Source organism: Haematobia irritans, chromosome 5, assembly GCF_050003625.1.
Source record: "Haematobia irritans isolate KBUSLIRL chromosome 5, ASM5000362v1, whole genome shotgun sequence".
Lineage (NCBI taxonomy): Eukaryota > Metazoa > Arthropoda > Insecta > Diptera > Muscidae > Haematobia > Haematobia irritans.
In genome coordinates, this window is record NC_134401.1 from 51,812,760 (window position 1) to 51,825,136 (window position 12,377).

General features: G+C 31.6%; 1 protein-coding gene across 1 annotated transcript; it reads right to left on the minus strand.

The window, feature by feature from the left end:
* Positions 1 to 10,408: 10,408 nt before the first annotated feature.
* On the minus strand, positions 10,409 to 11,790 carry LOC142239684 (uncharacterized). Its single transcript, XM_075311470.1, has 3 exons — positions 11,663 to 11,790; positions 10,504 to 10,776; positions 10,409 to 10,425 (listed from the first exon to the last, which is right to left on the minus strand). Exons 1-3 carry the CDS (start codon positions 11,742 to 11,744, stop codon positions 10,409 to 10,411), a joined length of 372 nt encoding a protein of 123 aa, XP_075167585.1. The 5' UTR covers positions 11,745 to 11,790.
* Between the last annotated feature and the right edge of the window lie 587 nt (positions 11,791 to 12,377).

The following is a 12,377-nucleotide window of genomic DNA, read 5'->3' on the forward strand; positions in this document are numbered from 1 at the left end:
TAAAACTGAACCGATTTCAACCAAATTTGGCACGCATAGTTACAATGCTAATTCTACTCCCTGTGCAAAATTTCAAGTAAATCGGAGCAAAAAATTGGCCTCTGTGGGCAAATGAATGTAAATCGGGCAAAAGCTATATATGGGAGCTATATCTAAATCTGAACCGATTTGGCTGATATTTCGCAAGTTTTTTGAGACTCATAAAATATTCGGATGTACGGAATTTGAGGAAGATCGGTTGATATACACGCCAATTATGACCAGATCGGTGAAAAATATATATGGCAGCTATATCTAAATCTGAACCGATTTTTTCCAAAATCAATAGGGATCGTCTTTGAGCCGAAACAGGACCCTATACCAAATTTTAGGACAATCGGACTAAAACTGCGAGCAGTACTTTGCACACAAAAATACACCAACAGACAGACAGACAGACGGACAGACAGACAGACGGACATCGCTAAATCGACTCAGAATTTAATTCTAAGACGATCGGTATACTAAACGATGGGTCTCTGACTTTTCCTTCTTGGCGTTACATACAAATGCACAAACTTATTATACCCTGTACCACAGTAGTGTTGAAGGGTATAAAAATTTATTATATTAAGACAAATTTATTTAAAACAAGTATATACGGCCGTAAGTTCGGCCAGGCCGATGCTTATGTACCCTTCATCATAGATTGCGTAGAAACTTCTTCTAAACACTGCCATCCAGAATTGAATTACTTAAGTTGCGGTAACGCTTGCCGATGGCAAGGTATCTTAAAACCTCCTAACACCATCTTCTAAATTGTATGTAAGTCCATACGTGGTATATATTAAATCAAACAAGTATATACGGCCGTAAGTTCGGCCAGGCCGAAGCTTATGTACCCTCCATCATGGATTGCGTAGAAACTTCTTCTAAACACTGCCATCCAGAATCGAATTACTTAAGTTGCGGTAACGCTTGCCGATGGCAAGGTATCTTAAAACCTCCTAACACCATCTTCTAAATTGTATGTAAGTCCATACGTGGTATATATTAAATCAAAAAAGATCGATCCAATACGTATATAATTCAGTTCGACAAAGTAGACATACAATTTTTACAAAATTTTCTACAGAAATAAAATTTTCACAAAATTTTCTATAGAAAGAAAATTTTGACAAAAATTTCTACAGAAATAAAATTTTAACAAAATTTTCTATAGAAATAAACTTTTGACAAAATTTTCTATAGAAACAAACTTTTGACAAAATTTTCTATAGAAATAAAATCTTGGTAGATTATTTTTGGCTCGAGTGGCAACCATGATTATGAACCGAATAAAATTTGAACAACATTTTCTATAGAACTAAATTTTGACAAAATTTTCTATAGAAATAAAATTTTGACAATGATGAAAATTTTATTATGAACCGAATAAAATTTTAACAAAATTTTCTCTAGAAATAAAATTTTGACAAAATTTTCTATAGAAATAAAATTTTGGTAGATTATTTTTGGCTCTAGTGGCAACCATGATTATGAACCGATATGGACCAATTTTTGTGTGATTGGACCAATTTTGGTATGGTTGTTAGCGACCATATACTAACACCACGTTCCTAATTTGAACCGGATCGGATGAATTTAGCTCCTCCAAGAGGCTCCGGAGGTCAAATCTGGAGAACGTTTTATATGGGGGCTATATATAATTATGAACCGATGTAGACCAATTTTAGCATGGTTGTTAGAGACCATATACCAATATCATGTTCCAAATTTCAAGCGGATCGGATGAAATTTCCTTCTCTTTGAGGCTCCGCAACCCAAATCTGGGGATCGGTTTATATGGGCGCTATATATAATTATGGACCGATGTGGACCAATTTTTGCACGGTTGTTAGAGACCATATACCAATACCATGTACCAATTTTCAGCCGGATCGGATGCAATTTGCTTCTCTTTGAGGCTTCGCAAGCCAAATCTGGAGATCGGTTTATATGGGGTCTATATATAATTATGGACCGATGTGGACCAATTTTTGCATGATTGTTAGAGACCATATACCAAATTTCAGCCGGATCGGATGAAATATGCTTCTCTTAGAGGCTCCACAAGCCAAATCTGGGGATCGGTTTATATGGGGGCTATATATAATTAAGGACCGATATGGACCAATTTTTGCATGGTTGTTAGAGACAATATACCAACATCATGTACCAAATTTCAGCCGGATCGGATGAAATTTTCTTCTCTTTGAGGCTCCGCAAGCCAAATCTGGGGATCGGTTTATATGGGGGCTATATATAATTATGGACCGATGTGAACCAATTTTTGCATGGTTATTAGAGACCATATACCAACACCATGTACCAAATTTCAGCCGAATCGGATAAAATTTGCTTCTCTTTTAGGCTCCGCAAGCCAAATCTGGGGATCGGTTTATATGGGGGCTATATATAATTATGGACCGATGTAGACCAATTTTTGCATGGTGGTTAGAGACCATATACCAACACCATATACCAAATTTCAGCAGGATCGGATGAAATATGCTTCTGTTAGAGGCTCCACAAGCCAAATCTGAGGGTCCCTTTATATGGGGGCTATACGTAAAAGTGGACCGATATGGCCCATTTTCAACACCATCCGACCTACATCGATAACAACTACTTGTGCCAAGTTTCAAGTCGATAGCTTGTTTCGTTCGGAAGTTAGCGTGATTTCAACAGACGGACGGACGGACGGACATGCTTAGATCGACTCAGAATTTCACCACGACCCAGAATATATATACTTTATGGGGTCTTAGAGCAATATTTCGATGTGTTACAAACGGAATGACAAAGTTAATATACCCCCATCCTATGATGGAGGGTATAAAAACTTAGTTCTATTTTTTGCAACAACTCATAATAATTTGTCATCAAAACTCAGTTTTGTTGTAGACTATATTTTACCTAAAATAAAAAACAAACAAGTATATACGGCCGTAAGTTCGGCCAGGTCGAAGCTTATGTACCCTCCACCATGGATTGCGTAGAAACTTCTACTGAAGACTGTCATCCACAATCGAATTACTTGGGTTGCGGTAACACTTGCCGATGGCAAGGTATCTTAAAACTTCCTAACACCGTAATATATACCACTTAGTCCATACGTGGTATATATTAAACTAAAAACGGCCGATTAAATACGTATATAATTAAGTTTAGAGTTTCTATAGAAATAAAATTTTGACAACATTTTCTATAGAAATAAAATTTTGACAAAATTTTCTATAGAAATAAAATTTTGACAAAATTTTCTATAGAAATAAAATTTTGACAAAATTTTCTATAGAAATAAAATTTTGACAAAATTTTCTACAGAAATAAAATTTTGACAAAATTTTCTATAGAAATAACATTTTGACAATGTTTTCTATAAAAATAAAATTTTGGTACATTATTTTTGGCTCGAGTGGAAACCATCGGATGAAATTTGCTTCTCTTAGAGGCTCCGCAAGCCAAATCGGGGGATCGGTTTATATGGGGGCTATATGTAATTATGGACCGATATGGACCAATTTTTGCATGGTTATTAGAGACCATATACTAATACCACACTCAGAGAAGAATGAACCCCGTCACGAGTTAAAATGAACTTACCTGTGAGAAAATTGAACTTCGTATGTCGCCAAAGAAATTGGTACCAACAGCAAGTTCATAAAGTTATTTCAATTTAAGAAAGAAATTGTACTAACAGCTAGTTAAAAAGTATTTTACTACAATACCTGGTTGGAATTCATGAGTACATTTACATCAAAGGTAAGTTGAAAAAAAACAGTCTACGAATACATGTAACAGCAATATAGTGCAAATTTTATTTGTTGGAACAAACTAAAGTACCAACTGTTATACTTTCGAACTTGTAACAAATATGAGTTGTAAAGGGTGATTCTTTTGAGGTTAGGATTTTCATGCATTAGTATTTGACAGATCACGTGGGATTTCAGACATGGTGTCAAAGAGAAAGATGCTCAGTATGCTTTGACATTTCATCATGAATAGACTTACTAACGAGCCACAACGTCGAATTTTCAGTGAATGGGCCCTAGAAAAGTTGGCAGAAAATCCGCTTTTTTATCGACAAATTTTGTTCAGCGATGAGGCTCATTTCTGGTTGAATGGCTACGTAAATAAGCAAAATTGCCGCATTTGGAGTGAAGAGCAACCAGAAGCCGTTCAAGAACTGTCCATGCATCCCGAAAAATGCACTGTTTGGTGTGGTTTGTACGCTGGTGGAATCATTGGACCGTATTTTTTCAAAGATGCTGTTGGACGCAACGTTACGGTGAATGGCGATCGCTATCGTTCGATGTTAACAAACTTTTTGTTGCCAAAAATGGAAGAACTGAACTTGGTTGACATGTGGTTTCAACAAGATGGCGCTACATGCCACACAGCTCGCGATTCTATGGCCATTTTGAGGGAAAACTTCGGAGAACAATTCATCTCAAGAAATGGACCGGTAAGTTGGCCACCAAGATCATGCGATTTGACGCCTTTAGACTATTTTTTGTGGGGCTACGTCAAGTTTAAAGTCTACAGAAATAAGCCAGCAACTATTCCAGCTTTGGAAGACAACATTTCCGAAGAAATTCGGGCTATTCCGGCCGAAATGCTCGAAAAAGTTGCCCAAAATTGGACTTTCCGAATGGACCACCTAAGACGCAGCCGCGGTCAACATTTAAATGAAATTATCTTCAAAAAGTAAATGTCATGGACCAATCTAACGTTTCAAATAAAGAACCGATGAGATTTTGCAAATTTTATGCGTTTTTTTTAAAAAAAAAGTTATCAAGCTCTTAACAAATCACCCTTTAGTTAGGTAGAGTAAAGAATACATGACGTTAAGTTGACATTTACTTTCACTTGATTAGGTCTTTATCGAAAATAAGTTTATATTTGCATGCTGTTAATACTATTTTTAATGGTGTTTAGTACACTTGGTACACAAATCGGAGTATATTTGCCTTATGTAGGAGTAAAAAGCTTTTACTACTTGAATTACAATGCAATCTCTGTAGGTACTATCATTACTGAGATCAAGTAAATAAATAGTACGTTTTAATATTTTTTGCTTGTGAGAAAGAATTTTTTAATAAGAATTGAAATAACTTGAACTCACATAAAGTGTACATTTTCTAATATGGCGGTAAACATGTAATTACATGGAATAGCATTTACTCGTGAATGAGTTAATATATCATGGTACGGAGTTTACAAATTCAATAAGAACATATTTGATAAAAGTCCAATTGTACTCTCAGAAATACTTTTGGTAATAGCAATAGGTAGAACATTTGCACATATTAAGTTCAAATATCAAAATCGATGTACTACCGTATAGTAAATTTTTTCTACCACCCAGCCTGTTTGTAATAAATATGCATTTTTGTCTCTTCATAGAGTTAAATTAAATCTTTATTTTTATAAGGTTGTTTTATAGAATTGTAGACAAACATTAATGTAATTATGCTTTCAATTTATATTTAATTTAAGAATTCTATGCTTTTTCATTTTTAGGAAATTATGTAAAACTTAAATTAAATTAAAATTTTATTTTAAAAAAACAATTGTTAAATTATGCAATCTTATTATATTTTTAGTTTCTTATAATTGGAATATATACAAAAGCCTTAACTTTTTTTTATGTACATAAATTTTAATAATTTTTAAATATTAAAATTCAAATCATGCATTTGATTATCAGCTCTTCAAGTCACTGGCCGTCAGATGAGAAGATATTTTTGTAATATATATGAAAGTAAAACCCAAACAGTAAACCATTTCTCGTTTGAGAATATCCTGTGAGATGGAAAAATATATGTTTAATTTAAGCTGGAAAACTAACAATTTGTATTTTTTGAGAAATAAAAAATGTTTAGGAAACATTAAAAAATAATGAATATTTTTACGTTTTATAAATTTTATTATAAAGGGTGATTTGTTAAGAGCTTGATAACTTTTTTTTTTTTAAAAACGCATAAAATTTGCAAAATCTCATCGGTTCTTTATTTGAAACGTTAGATTGGTCCATGACATTTACTTTTTGAAGATAATTTCATTTAAATGTTGACCGCGGCTGCGTCTTAGGTGGTCCATTCGGAAAGTCCAATTTTGGGCAACTTTTTCGAGCATTTCGGCCGGAATAGCCCGAATTTCTTCGGAAATGTTGTCTTCCAAAGCTGGAATAGTTGCTGGCTTATTTCTGTAGACTTTAGACTTGACGTAGCCCCACAAAAAATAGTCTAAAGGCGTCAAATCGCATGATCTTGGTGGCCAACTTACCGGTCCATTTCTTGAGATGAATTGTTCTCCGAAGTTTTCCCTCAAAATGGCCATAGAATCGCGAGCTGTGTGGCATGTAGCGCCATCTTGTTGAAACCACATGTCAACCAAGTTCAGTTCTTCCATTTTTGGCAACAAAAAGTTTGTTAGCATCGAACGATAGCGATCGCCATTCACCGTAACGTTGCGTCCAACAGCATCTTTGAAAAAATACGGTCCAATGATTCCACCAGCGTACAAACCACACCAAACAGTGCATTTTTCGGGATGCATGGGCAGTTCTTGAACGGCTTCTGGTTGCTCTTCACTCCAAATGCGGCAATTTTGCTTATTTACGTAGCCATTCAACCAGAAATGAGCCTCATCGCTGAACAAAATTTGTCGATAAAAAAGCGGATTTTCTGCCACTGATTTTGGTAATAAAATTCAATGATTTGCAAGCGTCGCTCGTTAGTAAGTCTATTCATGATGAAATGTCAAAGCATACTGAGCATCTTTCTCTTTGACACCATGTCTGAAATCCCACGTGATCTGTCAAATACTAATGCATGAAAATCCTAACCTCAAAAGAATCACCCTTTATATTATAATAATTTGAACAAAATAAAAAAGAAAAATAATTTTGAATATATACTAGATTAGAAAGTAAAATCAAATTTTATAGTCTTCTAGACTATTAACCACAAGTTCACATTAAAGATTAAAACATAACGAAATTGTAAGTGAATAAAAATAAAGAATAAAGACAACGTTAAATTAATAAAATAATGTATTTGGAGGCGAATAAGAATCATGTATTTCATTTTGGGAATAAACAGACAGAAATTCAAAAGAGCGCAATGTTGACCTCTGTGGCTCGATGAGTTTTTCATGGATATTTTCTGAACTTGTGGCATTTTTCGTACTACATTTAAAGACTTCGTTTACCATATGTTTTGAAAAGTTTTTAAAACAATCAAATTTTTGTGTACATTTTGGAAATCCACACTCATATGCTTGATTGGATAAGAGATGATGTAAATGTTTCAAGTGACAAAATAACTTTATACAGTCATCAAATTTTTCAATACAAACAAAACAGTTCAAATTCATTTTTATAGTTTTGGATTTTGGAGAAATATAAATAAGTCAAAGATTTTTTTTAATATATTTTGTACTGATATATGATTTATACTCAAAATACCTAGAAATTCTTAATATCATTCAACACTGTTATTAATATGTTATCTTTTTCATTATTTTTAAGGGGTATTTCATAAAAATAACATTGAATGAAACGCCAAACTGTTTGACAATCATGGGGATATTTCAAATCTAAAATTTGAAATATTTTAAATCCTACGTCAATGGCTTGTATAATATTATTTAGCTTGTAGAAAATATTTGCGTAAAAAATAAATACATCTGAGAACTCTTCGCTGGATTTTCCAATTCCACATACAATCGGTTGTAGCGTTTCTCGATTTTCAAACAATCGGTCAATTTTTAATTTTATTTGAGACTGTAATTCTGTTATTGTAGGGGCCCAGAGCAAAAAAGCATTTCTCGAATCGGCAACTGTTGTTTTGTGGAAGTTTCTTTTCTTCGTTTCAATATCTATTGTGCAAATTCGTGTGCTTGGCTTCAATACTTCATGTATAAGATTCAATATTATCAGTGCTCTATTTTCTGAAACCCGAAAAAATCGAAATTAAAAACTTTAATTGCTCCAATTAATTTTTTAATTAAAGTTTCTTAAATCATGAAAATGATAGTATTATTTATTGGTTCACATTTTTTAATTGAAACAATCAGTACCTATTATTTATCAATATAAATATTTATTTATAATTATTTTTCCTTAAACGAATAGTATGAAAATACCTCAATTATTTTTCTAATTTGAAATATTTAATTATTTTAATTAAGTATTTAATTAAAATGTTATTTCGTATAATTAACATTTCTATTACAAGTTTTAAAGATTCAATCATTTTCTTAATTGGCCTTATTTTGGAGATCTTTTTTTCTGTGTCATTAATTTTTAACTAAAAATGTATTTCAAACAATCAATTGTTATTCCAAATAAAAACTCTAAGCCAATTCAGAAAGTAATTGAAAATAGTTACCTTTTTTAATTAAAAAAATAATAGAGTTTTGTCAACGTCAATTAAATTTTAATTGAATCAATTAAAAAATTAATTGAACTTTGCTAATAAAATCAATTAATTTGTTAATCAAGAATTTTTTCTATGTCCAATTAAAACTGTGATTGATACTATCATTTTCGTAAATGAAGACATTTCAATTAAAAAATTAATTGGATCAATTAATTTCGTGATTGAATCAGAAAAAATTTTTTTGTGAATAATCAAAAAATGTTTCTGCTAATAAACTATATATAAAAATAAATATTTTAATATCTTGAGAAAATTTATGCAATATGGAAATTTATATACCAGAACTTATATCTCAACCACTCAATTTATTTAAGAGTTCGATTTTGTCAGCATTTGAAATTTTCTGCTCCATTAGTTTTGAAATAGATTTTGAAAATGACTCCCATTTTTCGAACAACAAATTTTCTTTTCCTGGATATTTTGTGGTAAAGTCGGCAACAATCTATAAGTAATGTATTTTTTATATAAAAAATAGCTCCATTTATGTCAATAGTTTCTAAATTATACCAGTTTGTAACCAAACGATTGTTTGAAAAGCGGCCACTCTTCTAATAGATCATTCAATGTGCAAATCTCCCGAATACATTTTTGCCTAATATGAAAAGTTGCACTCCATTTTTCTAAAATTTCATCAAATGGCTCTACATTGTACTTAAGCCATTCTTTATATATTACATCGTTATTTTCTGAAATTTGAAGTCAAATATTTCTTTTAATGAAATAATCTATTTTGAAGCAGTCTTTGCGTCCATTGTAAAAAATAATGCAGAACATAAAACAAATTAAAAAGTAAAAACAAATTTTTCACCATAAAAAAATTGAGTCAAAGACAACTCATTTTCAGGAGTGTTAGAAAAACTAACGTTTATTTGCCAACTACATTTGTAATCTTAGCTCTTTGCGAAAAATAGGGGAGGTATCGTTACCCCGAATGTCGCTATGTCCCGGGATTAGCTCCCCGCCGCTCCCGCAAAGGCTGAGTACAAATTACCGATCTTACAGTATAACAATCCATAGTAATGATAAACAATTACATCACTGGCGAATTTTTGTCTTTACTTTTTTAACTTAAGATAGGGTCCACATTAATTTATTACAAAGTCACATACATTAACCTTCTCATTGCATGCAGCTATTTGTTTTCATATTAAAAGTGGTAAAAAAAACGTAAAAACCTATTTTCAATATGCGATATATTGGAAATAGCTACTTACATAATTATAACACCATAAAATTTTAGAACAAATAAGTACTATGCAATCAGAGGGAATAACCATGTCTACTTCCAAAAAGATGTAAATATCTTAATACCTATACCAGAATTAACGACTGGCTCATCTTGAATTTCCATAACTGTTTCGACGGACGTAGAAGCAGCCCACAAACCTTCCTTTCTTAGTTTCCCAATGGAGTTGTGATATTTGCTATATAAACATCCAGCAGGTTTTCTTCCCGCCTTTTTTATAAAATATATGTCCTAGTATAAGTGAAAAGTGCTGTTTATACCATACAAATACAAAAACAAGAATCCTAACAAAAACTATTTCAAGTCAAACTTACTTTACTTTCATTAGGGAATATTGTAGAAATTTCATTAGCGAATGAATCAAACATTTGTGGTGAAGTTTTCACATTATTTTCCAATATGTATTCGGTAATACAATTTGATAAAATTCGCCGATATTTGCTTTTTAAGGCATTTTTATTTGCATAATATTCCATTATATATTTTCCATTCAGAGATTCACTTAAAATTTGCAAAACAGAAACCTAGAAATATGTTGTGTATGTTTTTAATATTAGTAAATTCTACCTCCGTAGCTAACATTACACTAAATTTAATTTATTTTTATTGCAAAAAATTCTTTGTTTTTAGTTAAATTTTATTATTATTTTGGTATAAATAAGATTACTTTTTTTAATGTTTTTTTTTTTTTTTAACCTATAACATGCTCTATAAAAAGCGCCCAAATTAATTTTTTTGTTTAATAAAAATTCTACAAATAGTTTTGAAAATTTAATTTTTCACTACTATTGAACTTCATGTTCAATAATAGATAATAGATAATAATGGGGCAATAATAATTTGTAAAACTTACCTCGCTTACGCTAGTTTTGGGTATGGGCAGCTCAAATATGGAGTTGTTATGTGAAACGCTGGGATTATCTGATGCAAACTGCTGCTGTTGCCAAATTTTCAAATGATGTTCGAAAATAATTTGCTCTCCGTAACGGCTTCGCGGAATTATAACATCCAAATGGCTTTTTGTAATAAATTTCAAGCTTTCTTCATTGATTGAATGTTCTATATTAAGATAATGAACAAATGTAAATTTAAACACATATTTAAAAAGTTAAATAATGTTTAAATAAATTCTTTCAAGAAGCAACTAAAATGCCTAAATCTAAATGTTCACTATAGCCGTTTTTATTAAAAATGTTTTCCATTTTCCTATTTCATATAAATATTATTTGCAATGCAAAGATTTGTGTAAATACCGATTGAATGCGATAATCAAAAAATCTGGCATGTCTATAATTCAACCCTTTTTTTCAACATTCAATGACTGCTTTAATCATGGGCAACTAAATGAGGAATATACTTAAGCTAATACATGCATTTCACTATTGCTAAACACAATTGTTTTTTCTGGCCACTCGTCTTGCTATGGCTCTTCTCTTTTCCGCTACAGTTATGTTCTGCTTGAATACCAGCGTACAAAAAACATTTGTGTTAGTTGTTGCTGTGCTGCACTTGCATGACGCTCAAAAACACACACACACATATATGGCATATACCAGCTTTGCATAGAAATCAAAGCACATGAACAAAATTCGATAGAATTAATGAGTATATTGTTTTTCTCCCAAACTACTTCGTAACACTTGCATAAATTCTATAATTATTCGTTTGCCGGTTCACAATAAATAGTTTAGTTTTTTAAAAACATTTACTCAAACACATCGCGCATTAGAAGACAACAAAACCAAAAACAAATAAGTATGTACGAAAAACTTTGTGTTGTTTCTGTTGTTCTGTACCTACATGACGCTCGCAAACACATACCTACAAGCTTTACATAGAAATCATATCACTTAACAAAATTCGATAGAATTAATGTACATGTTGTATTTGTAAAATTTTGATAATTATGTGATTTGCCGGTTTCAATATTTTTCCACATACTTACCTTCTAAAATTGATATAAATTTTTCTCCATGAAGATTTTTCAAAATTGATTGCAAATTATTTTCTATTATTTTTTCTTCCATTTCACTTCACTTTAACTTGCACTTCCATAGACAGATAGTTACCGACTGAGAGCTTAGTAGCAACGTATGCACTATTGATGATACACTTTAACAATAGTGATGGCACATGTCCATATGTACTGTACATCAGAGGAATTAGTACGAGACACATGGAATGTGGTACAGAATAATTTAACGATGTCACCAATTAAACATTTTTTACATAATTTGATATAAAAAACTTTATTAAATTATAATTAAAATGTTTACTTAATGGAATGTTATGACTTTCAAAAACTTGTGTTTCTGCAAACTCCAATACAAGATGGAAATCGACTAAAAGTGTAAGGGAAAATAAAAACATAAGTTGTCATGGCAATGTTGATAAAAGTTGGGGAAAAACAATGTGTCCTATCTGTAGAAGAAAAGTAATTTGAAAACACGAAGTGAATATTACAAATTAATTAATTTCAATATATCTACTCTGATTTTATAGTTTAGTATCGCGACTGTTGCCTTTCGCTGGGATTACCATTTTAATTTTCAAGATTGAATGAAAGAACTTATTGTTTTATTGATGCGTAAAACACTTTCAGCTGATAGTTTGAACAAAGAATATATTGTCCATATCTATATTGCTAATTACGAAAAGAA

Bases quoted from the DNA above. Each gene is read 5' to 3' on its own strand.
- LOC142239684 (XM_075311470.1), bottom strand. From the start codon at position 11,744: ATGGAAGAAAAAATAATAGAAAATAATTTGCAATCAATTTTGAAAAAT. The intron at 10,777-11,662 runs GTAAGTATGTGG...ATCTTAATATAG, and splicing joins ATTTATATCAATTTTAGAAG to AACATTCAATCAATGAAGAA.